Source organism: Aythya ferina (assembly GCF_964211825.1).
Source record: "Aythya ferina genome assembly, chromosome: 2".
Lineage (NCBI taxonomy): Eukaryota > Metazoa > Chordata > Aves > Anseriformes > Anatidae > Aythya > Aythya ferina.
Window position 1 is genome coordinate 22738279 of NC_140297.1, and position 18958 is coordinate 22757236.

General features: G+C 36.9%; 1 protein-coding gene across 1 annotated transcript in view; it reads right to left on the bottom strand.

Annotated features, from left to right (window-relative positions):
• LOC311431665 (ATP-dependent translocase ABCB1-like) overlaps positions 1 to 18958 on the bottom strand; it is a 43473-nt gene that overhangs the window by 15003 nt on the left and 9512 nt on the right. Inside the window, exons 8-19 of the mRNA XM_084509444.1 lie at positions 18419 to 18543; positions 16339 to 16510; positions 14620 to 14733; positions 13169 to 13279; positions 10489 to 10614; positions 10099 to 10302; positions 9638 to 9808; positions 6557 to 6718; positions 5348 to 5512; positions 4179 to 4325; positions 2137 to 2241; positions 282 to 359 (exon numbers count right to left, since the gene is read on the bottom strand). Coding sequence (XP_084365570.1) covers positions 282 to 359; positions 2137 to 2241; positions 4179 to 4325; positions 5348 to 5512; positions 6557 to 6718; positions 9638 to 9808; positions 10099 to 10302; positions 10489 to 10614; positions 13169 to 13279; positions 14620 to 14733; positions 16339 to 16510; positions 18419 to 18543 — 1680 coding nt within the window. The remainder of the gene's footprint in view (positions 1 to 281; positions 360 to 2136; positions 2242 to 4178; positions 4326 to 5347; positions 5513 to 6556; positions 6719 to 9637; positions 9809 to 10098; positions 10303 to 10488; positions 10615 to 13168; positions 13280 to 14619; positions 14734 to 16338; positions 16511 to 18418; positions 18544 to 18958) is intronic.

The following is an 18958-nucleotide window of genomic DNA, read 5'->3' on the forward strand; positions in this document are numbered from 1 at the left end:
ATTATCCTAAATACGCTAAATAAACACTACCATCACCTTTAAGCTTTCTTAGCCTAGTTTTAAGATGGCCTTTATTAGTTACATCAATTAAAAGGTTTTAAAATATCTACTTGGACCTGTTATAAAGATTTAATCCAGCCAGTTTCTGAACTGAGTTAAAGAAATCATTGCGAGATCTTTACGGATAGAATCATAGCATGACTGCTTAAATAAACATTTATGGCATGTAAACAAACAAGCATTTCTAAAGCTTTAGAAAGCTAAATATAGAACAGTTATACCTGTCTCAGAATTGCTCTAAATGTCATGGATCGGAGCCTCATTGTAAGGATTTCTCCAGCTTTGCCAAATGTGAAACCCTGTGTGAGGGAGAAAAAAAAAAAACAAACATATTTTTTATGACTAATTACAGTTTTTGTCTTTATAAGATAATAAGTGACTATCTGCATGTAATATTAAAAAGAATATCACTAAAAAAAAATACACTAGCAACAAGTGAGCTACAATTTTAAAGTCAAAATATTTTAAAGCTAGCTTTGGAACCTATAATGATAGAGGTAGAGCACAGAATGCAGCATTGTAGTGTCCTTTTTTTTTTTTTTTTTTTTTTTTTTTTTTTTTTTTTTTAAGAAACAACTATGTATCACATAGTAGTCTTCAAGCCCCACCAAACAATGATTTAATTGCAGGAACTTTTTACCACACCTGTTCTCAAACTGGAGCTGTCCACTTTACAGTAAACAGGCTCAGCATTATAACCAGTAAGACCCTACACTTGTTTTAGATACTGCACAGACACCAGGGATTTCCCTCTTGGAGTCACAAAGCTGTAGTTCTACTGGTTATTTTCTGTGGGAGGTCTCTGAAGCTGTAGATACTCACTGACATTGGCACACAACTCGGTGTGCACAGAGCTGTGCTGGTGAATCTGCCTCTCCTAGGCCAGGGCCATGCAGGATCAGACCACACAGGAATGAGACAGGGGACACAGGCAGACACATTTTAGTGCGTTAGTATCCAGAACAGCTACGCCGCCAACGTTTTGTTTTTTTTCAGGGCATCATAAAGGTGGCAATTATGAGTTTGATTTTGCCTGAATGGAGGGCAAGTGCTACTGTGTCAAGGGCATCAGGACAGAAGGTGGAAGGATGGTGTTCAGACTTGTGCAGGTTATTAGACAAGAACAGCCCAAGCAGCTGAGCAACAACTAAAGGGATTTGTGCATGTAAATGAGATGTTCTTCAATTCACATAAAAAATGACCTGAACATGGCAGTTTCCCCACAGTATATGCAATTCCAGGCATTGGCAAACACCCATACCCATGAGAACAATTACATGTAAATGTAAATTTAGAAACTGTTTCAGAAAATGTAGTCAAAAGTAGTTGATCCTGTACCAATTGTAGAATCATAGAATAGCCCGAGTTAGAAGGGACCGAAGTAATCGAGTCCAACTCCTGGCACCACACAGGTATACCCAAAATTCTGGACCATGTGACTAATTGCACCGTCCAAATGCTTCTTAAATTCTGACAGACTTGGTGCAGTGACTAATAGATGGGTGCACCACCAATAGATGGGTACACTTCTAAAGAGGCAATTTGAATTATTATTTAACTTTCTTGGTATAAAGATGTGAGTACTCTTAAGTTAAGCATATGATGTGGTCTTTCCCAGATACTTTTGGTATGTTTTCTCAGAAAACCAAGGTGTTGAGTGCAGTTCTTGCAGGTGAGGTTGTTTCAGTTCAACCAGCTCAGATACTGACAGACCTGTTGCATGGAGCACAGAGCAGGTGCTGAGGCAACCATTTGCTCAAGACAGAAGTGTTGCCCAAAGCCTGATCTGGGTCTGTGCTGTTGAAGTTACTATCTGTACTGTCAGTACTGTCTATACTACAGAGGCTGTGATACAGGGTAGGCCTTCAAGCCAAACTTTCCTTTGCTGTGGAGATGGGGATCAGCCTACACTACAGAACACATTTGAAACCTCTTACAACATTTTGAACACATCTGGTAGTGAAAGTTCATCCTCATTTTTCTCATGTACTGTTTGGCACTAAGGCACTGAGAGTTTGACACAGTTGAGATATATTGTATCAAATACCATGAACAATTATGGTAACAAAAACTTACCTGTAGAAAAAACGTGACAAAAGAAATTAGTCCAAAACCTAAAAAGAGTAGTGCATACATGCCATTTGTCTCCCTGATAGCAGCCTTTCCTTTTTCTACAAACATCTATGAAAGAAAATTTTGAAAATTAATTTTATTTACTGAAGTTCTGGTTCAATAATTTCCCCTGTTATCTTGTTTTATGCAGTATGTGTGTGTAAAGGGAAAAGAAGTCAATTTCTTGATGAACTAAGTTTTTTTTTTCTTTGAAGATTATAGATCTGAAGTGATTTTCCATGTTCTTGCAATTGAAAGCTAAATTTTTATTTTGCTATGATAAAATAGTAACATATGTCAGTGAACAAACCAACATCAGTCAATTATTATGGGAATTTACAGCTACAGAAGGCTGAAGCCCATCTTAAAATTTTAAAAGACCATTTCTGTAGTCACTGGCTGAAGGTTACTGCATGTTAACAACTAGTTAGTGAGACAGAAATATGGAAGTTATTCTTAATGATGTATTACCAAATCAATAATTTTTTAGGCTAAGACTCACAGATAAACATTTCTATTGTTTGTTTTATATATTTTAACAACAACAACAACAACAAAAATAGGAGTACATTATTCATTGTATGGAGACCTTGCTCAGTTAGGGAAATAGTTTTAATCTGAAGCTTGTATACTCTTATTTACCTCAACAGTGAGTAAATTAATATTAAAGGTGCAGTATGCTGAAGCAATCCTTATACCTTTATATATGATAATACATAGTTCATGGAGAAAGGGGCTCATAGAGTTCTGATTTCACCAGGTTTGCAGAGCAATAAAGATAATTCTCCCAAGTCTAGATAAAACATATTTGTTTTATAAAGAAGTCTGAGGTCTCCAACATTTCTAAGTCCTTTAAATAGCCTCAAAAAAAAAAAAAAAAAAAAATCTATAGGTCTTTGAGGATTTTGTACAGTGTTTGCTGTTGTCTAGCATTTGTATATTTTGGATGTTGAGTAACTGTCATTATGGTTTATTTATGAGTTTGTTATCTATTGTTTGCTCAGAATGACACTAGTTTATCATGTTTTTATACCTTGGTCCATAGCAAAAAAAAAAATAATCTACAATTCAATTACTTAGATTTTCTGATCATGATTTGTTATACATACTATCATGCATGTAAATATTTTTAAAAGCTTTAAGAATGAATTAATGTTTTGGAAAGAAAGGACCTTAATTCTATTTTTCCTCTCTATATACATGTATATCTTCTGCAATTTGTTGTATCCATTAGTGACAATTACTGAAAGACCACAACTGCACAGAATGCTCCTCTTCCCTCAGGGCTGTTTCCTGCTACTACTTGCATTAAAAAACAAAGCATAACACCAGCATAATACCCTTTTCCCAAACAGTTCTTTGGAATGTAACGCCTCACAAACAAGTACAAAAAAAAATTAAGATAGGCCATTTCAATATCTTTGTGTAATATAGTGCAGCTAAAACAGTTCCAACAGAAAATGTTTAAAATTCCTACCAGTGCAAGTGCCTTGTGCTTGACAACGTAACTTTATTTTTTAACAGCATAAATTTAAGCTTACAGAAAGTCTCTCTGTAATGAAAAGTCTACCTTACATCCGTTTCATCTTGTTGCTTTTGCATTGCTTTGTCACACTGTACCTTCTCAAATGTTATGGTGAGCACAGCACAAAGATCACCTTCCATGGCTACACTGCTCATGTGAATGGGGTCAATTATAGTGCCTTCTTAAAAGGGGATAAGGATAAAGCAATTTCAGAGAGGTCACAGGGGAACCTCTCCTCACTTCATCATTGGCAAGCTGATCAGCTCAAAAACAGAGATGTGAAATTTGCATAGCTGTTTTGTGAGACTTAGAGCAGAAATTCAGCAAGGACTTTCACCCATTTCTTACCTTTGCAGGGCAAATTGAATAAAAATGTAGCATTTCACGGGTTCATCATAAAACAATTCAGCATTTATAAAAGCCATAAACAGTGACAAAGGATAGAGCATACAAGCAATGTTATTAATTGTTTTGTACTTACCCCTATAACATCTGCAATTATGACTGAAAATACGGGTTGTAAGGCCCCATTGATAATTGCACATAGAGTTCCAACAACAAAGTAAGGCCATTCAGTTTTATTCAATGCCATAATTTTAAAAAATGGCACTGGAGGTATGTTTTTATCCTAAAATAAAAGGATTCCATCAGGATAAATATAATACATTAATGGAGGAAAATGAAGGACAGGTATAATCTTTGTAATCTGTTCGCTATCCCATATTCTATGTTGGGAAACCTCAAACTATCTGATCTTTAAAAAACATATTAATTAACTGCAGAAATTCTTATTGTTACTCAGTACCCAATATTAATCATAAAAAAGAAGGAAAAAAAAAAATCAATGGAGGCTGTATAAGCTCTCTCACTTCTTCCAACAATTTGAGCCTTTCCCAGGAAGGATTAGTCACAAATTCTGCTTACCCTTTGTGAGACTATGCAGAAAAAGAAATTGGGAATTTAGACCACTTTTTCCATTTGATGGTATTAAATGTTTGTGAGTGAATTGCTCCTTACTCATCATTAAACATGATGTCTTTCATTTTTAGTTCATTAGCCAAATTGATAACTCTCAATTTTTGGTAACTTATTTGCTAATACAGACACATTTTAGGCAACCCAAATCAAGATACTTAGATAAAAATGATAATTATTCTCTATTTGGGATGTTGTTACAGTTTTATGACTAATTACCTCTTTCTGGTTTTGTTACATTATTAAATGAATTAACTTGCCACATAGGCTGTTCCCATACTCAAGAAATCTTGTTTCATTATATTACTCAGTTAAACTATTTTGAGTACCACAACAAAATTCATTTTGGTTTCAAGGGAAAAGAATTTTCCATAGAATCCTTTTTCACACAGAATCACAGAATCACAGAATTTCTAGGTTGGAAGAGACCTCAAGATCATCGAGTCCAACCTCTGACCTAACACTAACAGTCCCCACTAAACCATATCCCTAAGCTCTACATCTAAACGTCTTTTTTTTTGTGTTATTTTGTCATTTTACGAGTCTTTAACCAGACATGTAGGCTCTCTTCATATATTACGATAAAAAGTTACTCCCTGTTTAGTGGAATCAGGTTCCTTTCTTGTCCCATTAGTTATGGAAAACACATGCAAATAAGAATACAGAGAGACTCACAAGCTGAACAGCTTTTACATCAAGTTCATCATTCTGTATTCTGAACCTTATGCTTTTCCGAGTGGACTGTCTTTTCTGTCCAGTCAGTACTGATCCATTCAGTGTCTTTTCTGAGACACTGGGTACATTACCTTCTTCCTGTAACTGATCTTCAGTTCCTGCTGTCTGAAATGAAACACAGCATGAGACTAAAAATCTTTTTGGCCACATTAATGATGAACAGTTCTAAATAAAAACAACAATTTCTTGTAAGTAAATGGAATATTGAAAAGAACTGAGTAATTAAAAAAAGCCACAAGCAAGTACTGAAGTTTCATTAATACTTCTCTATACTCAGTGAAAAAAAAAAAAAAAAGAACATTAACACATGAAAGGAGAAAAATTTTAGCCATAGAGATTTTTTTGCATTTGTTGTCATGTTAAACTGTTCTGACAACATATAGGAGAGTTACATTAGGCATAACTGAAAAAAAACACACATGTGGAAAAGCCTTTTTAAAATATAAAAATATGAAAAAGCAGAAGAAAGATTGAGAGATAATGAAAATATCCAAGGTAGACCCTGTCTGTATAACACAACTTCAGGAGCCTGAGTCACTAAGATGCTAGTGATTTGGAAAAGTACTTGTATAAGAGTTTACATTTTCACAATAAGGGTGGCGAGGCACTGGAGCAGGTGGCTTGGGGTGGGTGTGGAGTTTCCATCCTTGGAGGTATTCCAGACCCGAAGAAAATGGCCCTGACAACTTGCTTAGACTTCAGAGCCCTCCCTACATTTAGAGGGAGTTGGACTAGACGAACCACCAATGTCCCTTAACCTGATTTATTTTATAATTCTCTGATTTGGAAAATGAATCTGAGAATTTATCAGACCCAGAAGCGCATTTTTACCACGATCTTCATTTTCACCTTCTCACATACTTTATTTTCAATGTCACACTTGAAAGAGAAAGAGATTTTGGTCATAATTCCTGTAATTCACAGGTTTGAATTAAAATCATACATTTCACTTTTGCTTCTTTTTCCTGTTTTGAAGTTTAATACTCTTCAGAGAATAGTGTTTTTTGTTTTGTTTTGTTTTGTTTTCTTCTCTAGACTTACTCCACTGAGAAAACACCGCAAAGCTTTTGGGAGCAATTCAATCCAGCTAAGTCAATAGCACATAGTATGATGCAAGCTGTGAAACAAAAATAATAATGAAAAACCTACCTGCATATTAACAAGTTTGTAGTAAACTCCCTTCTGTTCCATTAATTCATCATGTGTCCCTTGTTCTGTGATGACACCATTATCAAAAGCAGCTATAAGATCTGCATTTCGAACTGTTGACAAACGGTGAGCAATCACAAGTATAGTGCGTCCTTTCCTGATCTGCAGAAAGCATAATGGTGGCTTCACATTACCGTTATCAGGTACATTTAGTATTTCCCATCTTCATACTAGGGTTCAAGAAAATATTTTAACTGAAAAAAAAATTGCCATGGAAATGGCATTGAAGTAAAGATCAGAATTTTCAATTGAGAAATGCTGAATTTCAGCATACTTTTCAGTTCCTCTGAGATAAACTAAAGCAAAAATGTAATTTCAGTGAAATACTGGAAACCATATTTTATTTGAGAATATAAATTAAAGTACTCTGGCTTTGCATGTCAGACTGTCCATTTATAAACATAAATATATGAACTTTCTAAACTGCCCACTCAATATGCTTTCAGGTTACATATCCAGCTTTTAGTAAAAAAAGACTACCATTAAGCATGTCAGTGACAATTCTGTTTCAGAGCATTTCACAAGTATTAAAAAATTATCACTTACACAGCAATTTTGCTTGCTCTAAATTACTTGTTTGACTAAATTGAAAATATTTCTCTAAAATTGTACTTAAGAATATGATTTCTTCTATTGCCATGTCATTTTTACACCTTTTGAACTACTCACTAATAGTAAAATAAATCCCACAGGTATCCAATTTGACATGACGAAGATGTTTTTCCGAGCACATTTTAACACTGTGCTGTGGGATAAATTGGTATTAATAGCTAATAACCCAACAAGTGAATCCAAGCTTTATATTATTTAGTTTAAAAATTATCTGCTATGATAGTGTTTTAAAACTGTTTTACAATTAAGAAATATAGGTGAAAACTGTTGTGTGTGGAGTATTCTTGAAAGCACTTCCAACTAAATCTGACATCTTAATATTGCTACGAGACCTGGAAGTTACATCCATTTAAACTATCCTATAAGAAATGGTACACATTTTCTTGGTAGTCCGAAAGCTTCATTATTTCTGTGATTATGTTTAATGGTTAAAAACACATCAACATGTGGAATAAAAGCAAGCTAATAGCCTTAATCAAAAAAAGGAGAATCCTCCACCCACAGAACAGTAAACAGATTCAGCAGAGGCTTAGTGAAGCCTGTAGGGAACAGCAGTCTACTCTAGATCTGATGTAAGCCTTCTGTAGTGGTATGTGCCCAGCACAGAGAGAGAAAAAGAACACAGAAGGAAGACAAATGAATACTGGGCACACAACAGCTTAGCTTTGTCTTGCTTAACATCAGCAATCTCAGAGCTAGTCTAGTCTGAGCAAGTCTTTCTGTTATGCTCTGCCAGACACATCAACAGGGAGTTTCATCTCATCATATGACATTTTAAAGATAGGTTGGAGAGGTTGGAGGCTAAGTAACTTGTTTAAACTAGCTGTATAAGTTTTATATTGCAGCAGTCGTCTTGATCGGCTGTTCTCTGCCCTCCTGTCTCTGGGATTCACTTTATAGGCCATGGGCTGGCAAAAAGTCCCTGAGCACTTGTGGTGGTTTTACCCAGCTGGGCAACCAAGCTCCACAACTGCTTTCTCACTCCCCTCTTCAAAAGAATAGCAGGGAAGAAGAAAGTATGCTGGACAATAAAGAACTGCTCACAGGTTGAGGTAAGGATAATTTAATTAAAGAGAAATGGAAGAGGGGAAAATAAAAAATAAAAATCAAAAAACAAAAGCACGCAAAGACCACATGGAAACACAGAGAGAAGGAAAAAATGTTCACTTCTTCCCATCAACTAGTGATGTTCAGCCACATGCTGGGAAGCAGGCCCTCAATATGCATAGTGGTTGTCTGGAAGGACAGACGTCTTCATAATGAGAGCGCCCCCTCTCCTTCCCCTTTCCCACCTTTTACTGCTGAGTGTGACACCATATAGTATGGGATATCCATTTGGTTGGTGCCTAGCTGCCCTGCTGATGTTCCCTCCCCACTTCTTGCCCACGCCCAGACTGCTGGCTTTTGGAGAAGGGTTGGAGGGAGTCTTGGTGCAGTGCCAGTGCAGTAGACACAACACTGGTGTGATACCACTGCTGTTCTAGTAACAAGTGCAGAGCACTTGTATGGGCCACTACAGAGAAAGATAACTCCAGCCCAGGCAGACCCTGTACAGCACGCCAGGTATCATCATTTCACAGAGCATAGTGAATTACCAGAAATGAGGATAAGCAGACAGAGAGCCTAACTCACTGAAACTGGTGTTAAGTGTCCAAGCAAAAATTAACGGACTAAAATAAGTCTGCAGATGAGAATGTGGATTCTGTTGTCTGACTCTCCCAGACACAGCCCTGCACAGTGGGTAAAGAGCATATGGAGATAAAATGCTTTCTGAAGATCTTGTCCATGGATAAACTGTGATCCATGCTGAAAATGTTTATGCAATGATGGTAATTTGTCTTTACACAGAGGATGGTAAGCTTAGATGCATAATGAGAAAAACAAACAGAGGAATAAAAAAAAGCAAAACCAAAAACATTGTGGTTGATTCAGCCTGAGGAATAGGTGGAACTATTTTGTAAACAGTTCACACAGTTGCTTAGAGCAGACAACAAGAAATACAGGGTTGGCTATTTTAAATTTATTATTATTTTTTTTTTTTTTCATTTCTCTAGGTATTATAGAAGCCAGGTCTAGACAGCAGCCAACACATAGAAGCCTCTCATGAAGATACAGTCAAGCTGGTTTTGAATTACTTTGCTAGATATTAATAACAACATAGCCCATTCCTGCTCAGGAATATTCTGCTTAGTCTGCACTGAGCTCTTTACTGCTCCAAAGACTAAAGCTTGTTTGGGAAAGCCTGCTGCAGTGCAGTCCTACCCATTATGTCACTAACTCCCTGGGCAATTATAAACCACTTCCCAGTCTTTGAATGAGCATAAATTATTTGCAAATTCAGGCAATTACCTTACACTTTTTAGGAGTCTCTGTTTCTTGCAGCTCTTTAAACAAACGAGCAGTACTGACCTTGTCAAGTGCTGCCTGCACAACTGATTCACTCTCAGTATCCAAAGCTGACGTTGCCTCATCAAGCAGAAGAATTTTAGGATTGCGAACCAGAGCTCGGGCAATTGCTATTCTTTGCTTCTGGCCTCCGCTCAGCTGTGCCCCTCTTTCTCCAACCATGGTTTCAAACTTCTACAAGACAACCACACACGGTTGAACAACAGTCAGTGGCATGGTCCTTTCACCATGCAATGTAGGCAATGTAGGCAAAAGGCAATGTAAAGAAAGGGCACATCTCCCTTAGTAACCCCTGTATGTCAAAACTAACATTCTTCTCAAAAGTTATGAGGAAGCTCTGCATAGCTCTGCATATTCACAGCTCTGGGAACAGCTTCCTCGGCTAAGGAGAATCCCTCCTAAGGAACTCTTTGGTGTGAGTAGGTTGAAGGGAAATTATTTCAGCAGGACAGCAGCTTGCTTACCTTGGGTAGCTTCATGATGAAATCATAAGCGTTAGCTTCCTTGGTAGCTTTCTCAATTTCTTCCATGGTGACATCCTCTCGGCCATAGCGAATATTTTCTGCAATGGTAGTAGCAAAGAGCACGGGCTCCTGATTCACCACACCAATAATCTCCCGCAGATATCTTACATTCAAGGTCTTAATATCCTGCCCATCAATGGTAATCTAAAGGAAGGAAGCAGACATGACCCATTTACTAAGTGTTCTGGTCAAGGACTCTTTCTCCCCAGGCTGGCACATGGCTTTTGATGGGAGACTTGACCATGTCATTTGATCAAAGGCAACGAGACCGGAAGCTGACTTTGAAGAACTGTGACACACAGAGCAGTCATCTGGCTTGAGGTGTCTTACCGTGCCTTCTTTGGGATCATAAAATCTCTGGATGAGCTGAACAGTTGTACTTTTCCCACAGCCACTGCCACCAACCAGGGCTACTGTCTGGCCACAGTTGACCTTGAGATTCAAGCCTTTCAGTATCTGTGTGCATAAGAAAGTTTGACCAAAGCATAGCAGCATGTAAAAATGTCAGCATAAATTTGCAGAAACTCTAAAGACTACAGTAAAATATCCTTCATGTTTACAGAATAGCCTGGTACATTCCTCTATTTGGCAGTTTAAGTCAGGTTTTATTGCACTGATACATCAATATATTTGTTATATCTATGTGTACGTAGTAGTACCCCTATTTATCAAGTCATTACCCTTCCTAGAACATTTATCATAAAAGCTAGTAGAGGAATTACAATATAGGGCACTTGGGTGAACCCAGGGTTATTATTTTGTTTTCCTGTCAGTTTTTGTATCTGCCATGAAATTTCTGTATTATAACTCATTTCAAGTAAAAAAAAAAAAAAATAAAAAAATGCTCTACCTACATACATGAAAGATCAGCACATTGATGATATAGTTAGGTATTACCCCAATATATATCGTTACTATGGGTATGGCCAAACACTGTAACTATAATTTAAGAATGCTGAAATTCTTTCTTATTTTGGCACGACATTGCTGTTCTATTAGTGCCAGCAATGCTGATAAAACCCTTATATGTCTGCAGTCATAACGTTTGCTGCACAGTGGTGATTTTTCAGTTTTGAATACATTCACATGGTGTTTAAAATAATAGCAGCTCCCACCAACAGAATTCTTAACTTTCCTATTATCAAGAGATTGGAACTAGTATTGAAAAGTTAAATAATTTTGTAAAATATCTCTGAAGTAGGTAATGCCATAGGGTTAAAATATTGATTATCAGAAATTCTGGGAAATTTTCTAAGAGACCGCTAGGTAAGAAAGGGGGAAAACTGCATTTGAAGTTGTGGAAGGAGTGGCTTGTAGTTTGTGGAGTTTCACTGTACTGTGAAGAGATTGTTCTTTCTGCTCCTCTCTTCAAAATGCAGCATTTCACACCAATTGCAAAAGTGATGGTCTGCTTTTCATGCAGATGTACTCACTCAGAGAGGTGGCAAAAGCACCAACAATCACTGAAGCTATAGAGGGAAAGAAAAGTTCTTTCCCTCTTACATTGCTGTTGGCCTATGGTAGCTTTTCTTTGTAGCTTTCTGTAGAAGTTCAAGAGTCAGAGAGACATCTATAAACCCCTTTGTAATGGGGAACTTCTGTCTTGGATATTTCTTTTTCAGTTACCAATGAAAAAGAACTCATAGTTTTGTATTCACATATTTGCATAGCACTTCATATTATTTCATGCAGAAGTAATCCAGTAGGAAGCTCTCAGGAGGGAGTTCTTAATTTAAAAGAAGAGGGAGAGTTGAAATTTTATTAATTTTGAGCTAAAATGTATCTGTGACAACAAGAAGTCTGGCAATGTCATTGCACACAAAGATTTGCTCAGTGTCTTGGGCAAGTTTTGAAGCCTCTTTTGGTGAACGGTTTCTGCAGCTATCTACTGGGATAAATTCTTACCCATTGATATCACACACATCTGCACAAGTTTAGGAATGCACAGTGAGGTCTGTTAGGCACTACACTCTTAGACCCTACTATAGTCAGTAGGCTGTATGCAACAGTGTTTTCACTAATGCAATATGTTTCCTTGCATCTTCTGGTTTGTTCATCATTCTCATTCTCCTTTGTTGTGCAGTGTCCTTCACCCTTCATCCCCATGATTAAAGATCTAAAAAGGTGACCTCTGTAATAGAGGAAGAAGTAAAAAACCCAGCCCTTCTCTAATACTAGATTACTATTCTCATGGAATTCTGTATCAAAATGTTTGTCTTCACTGTCTTTGTATTGATTCTAATGGCAACTAATATAAGTACCAAATTATTTCAATTATCTCTTCAGTAACTTGCAAGTTGCAATATTTTTTGTTTCTTTCAAAGCTGCCTAAGGAAGCCCTATTCTTCTCTGTCTTCACAGTCTACCTGAACAAGATGGGAACAAATCCCTTTTTAGAGATCAGTGAAAATAGACTTCCTTCACACTGGAATAGAGATTTATTTTCCAAGACATTCTTAATAAATGTATTTTCAGAAATTGTTCAGACCTCTTCTATCCCCAGATAATTGCATCAAGACATACCTTAGTGAAAGCTCTCAAAAAAAACTCTCTGGTGGGGCAGTTTTTGCATTGTAAATGCAAGAAAATAAGTGTTAGATCTGCTGCCCATTTTTCAGATAAATACTTCTAACTGACTTACAGTGTGAACAATCTGGAAGATCAGTATACCATTATTACATTTTTACTGCATTAAACTAAGCATTTGTATGATGAATGTTTTTCATTGTATTTATGAATTATATTTATTATTATAGTTTCGAATTATTAGGGCATCCAAGCTTTAGTGCAAGTTTCATATAGCCATACTTTATTTATTTATAAAACAAACAAACAAGAAAAGGTGCTCTTAATTAAGTTAACTACACTGCTCTGGCTAAAACAGATATTGGTTCTAGATAAGAATTTTCATTATTTCTAGGAGTCTTATTTTCTTAATTATAACAACTGGTTTTCCCTGAGACAATCAGGTTATCGTAAGTGGAATCTGAATCGCGTCCATGTGTAATACCTGAATATCTGGCCTAGCAGGATAATTGAAGTAAACATTTTTGAATTCCAAAGTCCCTTTAACATGGTCCAGTTTATAGCCAGCATTGGATGAACTGTCAATTTGAGGTTCCTGTGCAGAATAATAGGGCAAGAAAAGGGAAAACAACAAAAACATTTAGATTTCTAATGACATTTTAGCATGATACAGGGCTGTGAAATCTTTGATGTCAATGTTACCATACAACAAGGCATACATAGCAAGCCTCATTACAACACAGCAGAGCAAAAATAACTACTTAACAAATGCAAGAAGCTGCCAGTGCAGGTCTTTGGCAAATCTGTCTGCTCTACTCTGTGCACATGTGGCCTCACCTTGAGTACTGCATGCAGTTGGGCACTACAATATACGGAGGACATAAAACTATTAAAGTGTCCAAAGGAGGGCTATAAAGATGGTGAAGGGTTTGGAGGGGAAGACATATGAGGAGCAGCTGAAGTCTCTTGGTTTGTTTAGCCCAGAGAAGAGGGGACTGAGAGGAGGCCTCATGGTGGCCTGCAGCTCCCTCATGAGGGGAGCAGAGGGGCAGGCGCTGAGCTCTGCTCTCTGGGGACAGCGACAGGACCCGAGGGAACAGCACAGAGCTGGGACAGGGGAGGGTCAGGCTGGGGTTAGGAAAAGGTTCTGCACCCAGAGGGTGGTCAGGCACTGGGATGGGATCCCCAGGGCAGTGGTCACAGCACCAAGCCTGCCAGAGTTCAAGAAGCATTTGGACAACACTCTCAGATACATGGTTTGGTTTCTGTGTGGCCCTGTGTGGAGTCAGGAGTTGGACTTGATGGTCCTTGTGGGACCCTTCCAACTCAGGATATTCTGTGATTCTAGGAGATAGTAGCTGTAGCAGTATTAAAATGGATAGGGAACTAGGTTTTTGTGCATTTAATTTTATTGCAGCACAGAACAGTTTAGAATCAGGCGTATGTCTGCACTAATATGCAAAGGCATAGATGCAATTTATATTGACAACAGAGGACTAATTTTAAAATAGCATTGCTGTCACTATGATACTCTAACATCAAAATGAGTGTAGCCCCTTGCAGCCACTGAAGTCTGTAACAGACATCTGGTAACTAACTCTTACAGTTCAAATTAATCCTTTTCAGGCAGGGTGCCCTTGTCACTGTTATCTCAGTTAGTTACTTGAGTTAGCATGGATATAATTTATTTTTCTTCTTTAACTTGGTTTTCTGAACTACCAGGTTAGAAAAATAACAGGCAGAAATTTACATCTTGGACATTTAAAAGTTCACATCACAGTATTTAGATGCTTGTCCTGCATCTAAGACTGTTATATAGAATTTTTAGATGTTAAGATATTGCATCCACAATTGTTTGGGATTGATAATTTTGTATTCAGAAAAGAAGTCATATGTTCAATATTTTCAAATGACAGCCATGGCAAAGATACTCACATTGTCTATAATACTGAAGATTGCATAGGCAGCTCCTCTTGCATTAGCAAATGCCTCCATGCTTGGTGCACTAGATCCAACCCCAAAAGCTCCAAGTAATATAGAAAAAAAGATCTAACAACAAAACAAAACATACAAAAACAAACAAACAAACAAACAAACAAAAAAAAAAACACATAATACACAGATGGAATTCATTTAGATAGCTTCATTTATCTGAGAATATTTGCTATCCTTCCTTCAAGTAGATTCATGCAATATGAAGAAGTCTAAAATCAAAACTGCAATTAAAAAGTGGTAATCATTTAAAGAAAACGTAAACATTTATAGGAAAAAAAGAATTTTCAAGATCACTCTAAAATTTTCCTGTTTCACAACTGGCCCATAAAGAGACTGTTGTGAGTTTCTGATGGCTGGGGTTCTTCCTGAGAGTGACAATAAGATGTTTCCAATTCCACCCGAGGAAAAACTGGCCAACAATTACTTCTATGGTTAAACACACACACACAAAATCTTTCTACCTTCATATGACATAAAAACATGGGTAATCTAACCCAAAAGTTAAAGACATAGTATTCCACTCCAATGTACTACCAGCAAGAATAGAAACAAAGATCTGAGGAAACTGGAGATTTCTTCATGTGAAACTAAAATTGTTTGCCACATCAAAAGCAGACTCTAATTTTTCAGCCTTGGGCTTGACATTTTGTTTCTCTGAACACATACTTATTGTTTCTCTGAACATATGCAACTGTACCACTCATTTCAGATGTTGGGAATAAATGTCCATTTGCATTTTATCTTAATCAGATCTAAGTATTAAGCAAACCTTGCATTACAGTGGGAGTTGTTAGTGACCCAGAGGAAGTGACAGTGAGCATGGATTTCTGCAACGACCAGCAACAACCCTTTTTCTTCAGTCAGGTACTGCTTACATTAAAGCAAAGCTCTTTTCCAACTGTTTTCTGCAGGGTATTGGTAGTACAAACTCACCTGCCTGACTTTGCCCTGAGGTGGGCAAAACGAATTTACACACTTGGTCACAAGTGAAAACAATTAAATGAGCTGCTCCTCTTAGGTTTAAGCACATGGCACCTGACTGTAGTGGAGTGGATGGCTTCAAGAGATGCTGACATAGCAGAGATATAAACTTGTTAGCAGGAAGGTGGTGACTGGGATTACAACTTCCAACCACATTATCATATTCCGAGGTTTCCAACATAAGGTCCACCTTGACACCAGTGAAGATAATGACTTCAGGTCAGCCAACTGGGACCAAGACAGCATTTAATTTGTTATAAAACTAATTGTACCTGAAGCCTGGTCTATGTCTCCTGATTGGAACCTCCTGGCATAGACTCTGGATCCTAGAAATCAAACCTCAATCCCCTAGCAAAGACTCAGTGGGACTGAATACAAAAATAACAACTTCTAATTATTATTGATCCAAGCTGGCTTTTAACAAGGGACTTTCATGTGAGTGGTATTTATGTTGCTACGCAATTTACAGAAATAATCCATGATATTCAAAGCTATATATATATATATATATATATATATATATATATATATATATAATTTTATTTTGTTAACAGAGCTGAGAAAGTGAAAAATGCAGTTTGGAAACTAACTTCAACCTGACTCAAAATTTAAATAAGACTACACAGAATCAGCTCAATGCTCTTCATAAACCTTGTTCAGCTACTGGTGAATACTTACAGTAAAGACATTTCCGATTGTATAGTCATCAGAGAGTATTAAAGTGGTTCCATACCAGAAAGCCAATGCATATGATGCATATATCAGAAAGAAAGCAACGCCTATGGAAATATTGGCTGAAATAACTTTTTTGATACCGATGCGTTTGGCTTCTTCTAAATCTTTTTGGTATCTAAAAGAAAAGGCACAAAAACCAGACCATATAGGAAATTACTCTTCTTTATTTTTCTATGTATATTCATAAATTCTTCAAAGTAAATGTCCAAGTTATGCAAAATATTTTAGTAATCAAATCCTAAGAAAGACCTTGCTGTGAGTAGAGGAAAATGTATTGACTGTCCTTCATGTTGTGACAGATTGAGTTGATCTGCTCAGCCTGGACCATGTCCTAGATGACTGTAAAATGCTGTGGCAAAATGCTAAGCATCTGTAAACCTGTGATTTCTGGAATATTCCAAAGGCCAGCAAATATTTCCGATATTACAAGGAATATTGTTGCGTAAGTGTTGCAGTAAAGAAAGGAGAACTATATCTTACAGAATTAGATACATGATGTTGGAGATAAAGGTAAGAGAAGCAAATGAACTGCACTTTCATTAAATAAATGACAACAAATTTAAAGAATGGAGATGATCAGTGAAATGGAAAACCTATATTGTATAGGAAAATCAAAATAACTTTAATGGCCTAGCAAAATGACACCTGAGAGAGTTCATGATTTATTTCTATTATTAATACAGGAGAGTTAACCCATGGGAAGGAGCAACTAAAGCAGAAGTGCAGTGCTAGTACAGGAACAAACTAATAGATAGGAATTATGTGTACACTTTGATGGAAAGGGATGTTCAACCTTCAAACAGTCAGGTAGTAGAATAGCTTCTCTGCCTGCTGCAACAGAGTTAAGAAGACTGCTTGGTTTTAAAATGGATCTTTTATGCTTATTAGCGGGGGAAGAGATGATACATTTGTTTACTACAGTAGCAGGCCCTGGTCTCTGTAACTTAGAAGGTCTTGTTTCTGGAAAGACATACATCACATTTGGTGCACCTCAATGTTGTAGGTGTCTGCCAAATGCTACAGTTACTAGAAATGAGCTTTTTTTAAACCATTGGTATGTTATGTATAAGATTTCCAGAACATGGAAAGGTCTACCCTTCTCTCTCTCTAAAAGTTGTAGAAGCACTATGAGATGACAGAGCATCATCAATTTGTTATTTTTTTCTGTTTCTCTTTATTCCTTTCTTGCTGATTTCTTGTTTCTTTTAGCAGCCACTAGCCCAGGATGAGATGGGCTTAGGAGATGCAGAATCTCAAGTACAAGATGAGTGAGTGTGATAGAATTAATTTCCAATTTATAAAGATCTTTTTCACTGTCATAGGGTAGAATATTTTGCATTCATTAAGCATGTCACCATTATAATCTCCAGTCTACTGTTACACTGATGGAAAAAAAATGTGATATATATATCAGGATGCATAGCAGAAAAGTGTCTGACAAAGTGTTTTAAGGATGAGCAGGAAAAACAGTTGATGAGAGCTACAAGGGTGATAAACAGCACTGGGTAACCAAAGAAAGATGCTGCAGTGAACTGGGAAGCAAGGCATAGATGCCCAAAGAGCTTCCTTTAGCTGCCTGACTGTGAAACAGTGGTGGCTGGAACATAAAGGAGAAGCAAGGGATGGTGTGTTTTCTTTGAATGATACAAACATTACTGAACTTTGAATCTGAAAACTCCTGCCAGCTTTTGTGGTCATGATGATTAACTTTAGATAAAAGATCAAAAAGATGGCAAGAATGATGTTCTGTGGTCCAATATAAATAAATACATAACCTTTGTGTTATACTTGTCTTTTCTTGCCACATGCCTGATTTTTTTTGCTTTCAATTTTCACTAGGTGTATGAAGCCTGAAATACGACATACACAGAGATGCATGCACTCTCTTCCCAAAAAGTATCTGATGATGCTTTATGAAACTAATGCAAAATGAAAAAATAAAATTCAGCAGCAAAGACAAAAAATAAAAATCTCTTCAGTCACTATTATAAAAACAGCCAACAAATGGAAAATTTTTTCTCACCTTTCAGTTTCTTTCCTCTGTCCTCCAAATGCTACCACAGTTTGAATTGCTGCCAGAACTTCCTCTGCAACAGCTCCTGCTTTTGCATATGCAGTCAGTTCTTTGTTAGTGAATGCAGAAATTATCTGTGTGGAAGAAAAATCATTTAACTTTCCTGTTCAAACAAAAACAGAACCAGCACAATCACTGTACTGATTTATTTGAATACCTTTTTTTTTTTTTTTTTTTTTTTTTTAAACTGAATTTCCTATCTACTTTTTATATTTTGAAAGACTTATAGAAGATTGCACATTTTAAATAGAGTTGTGATTTTCATCTTAAGTCTAAGGGCAAGGCTGCCCAGTGTCACTGTAAATCAATAGCCAGGTGTTACTTAACACCCTAATAACTCTTTCAAGGTAAACAAAGGCAATTACAGTTCTATAGATGAAGTCTATTTCTCTCTCAGAATGGTCTGAGTTTACATCTCACGTGCTTTCAGTTGTTGTAAGTTGAGCAAGTGGCAAAGAGATCTGGAGCAGAGGTCATGGTCTGCTGGCT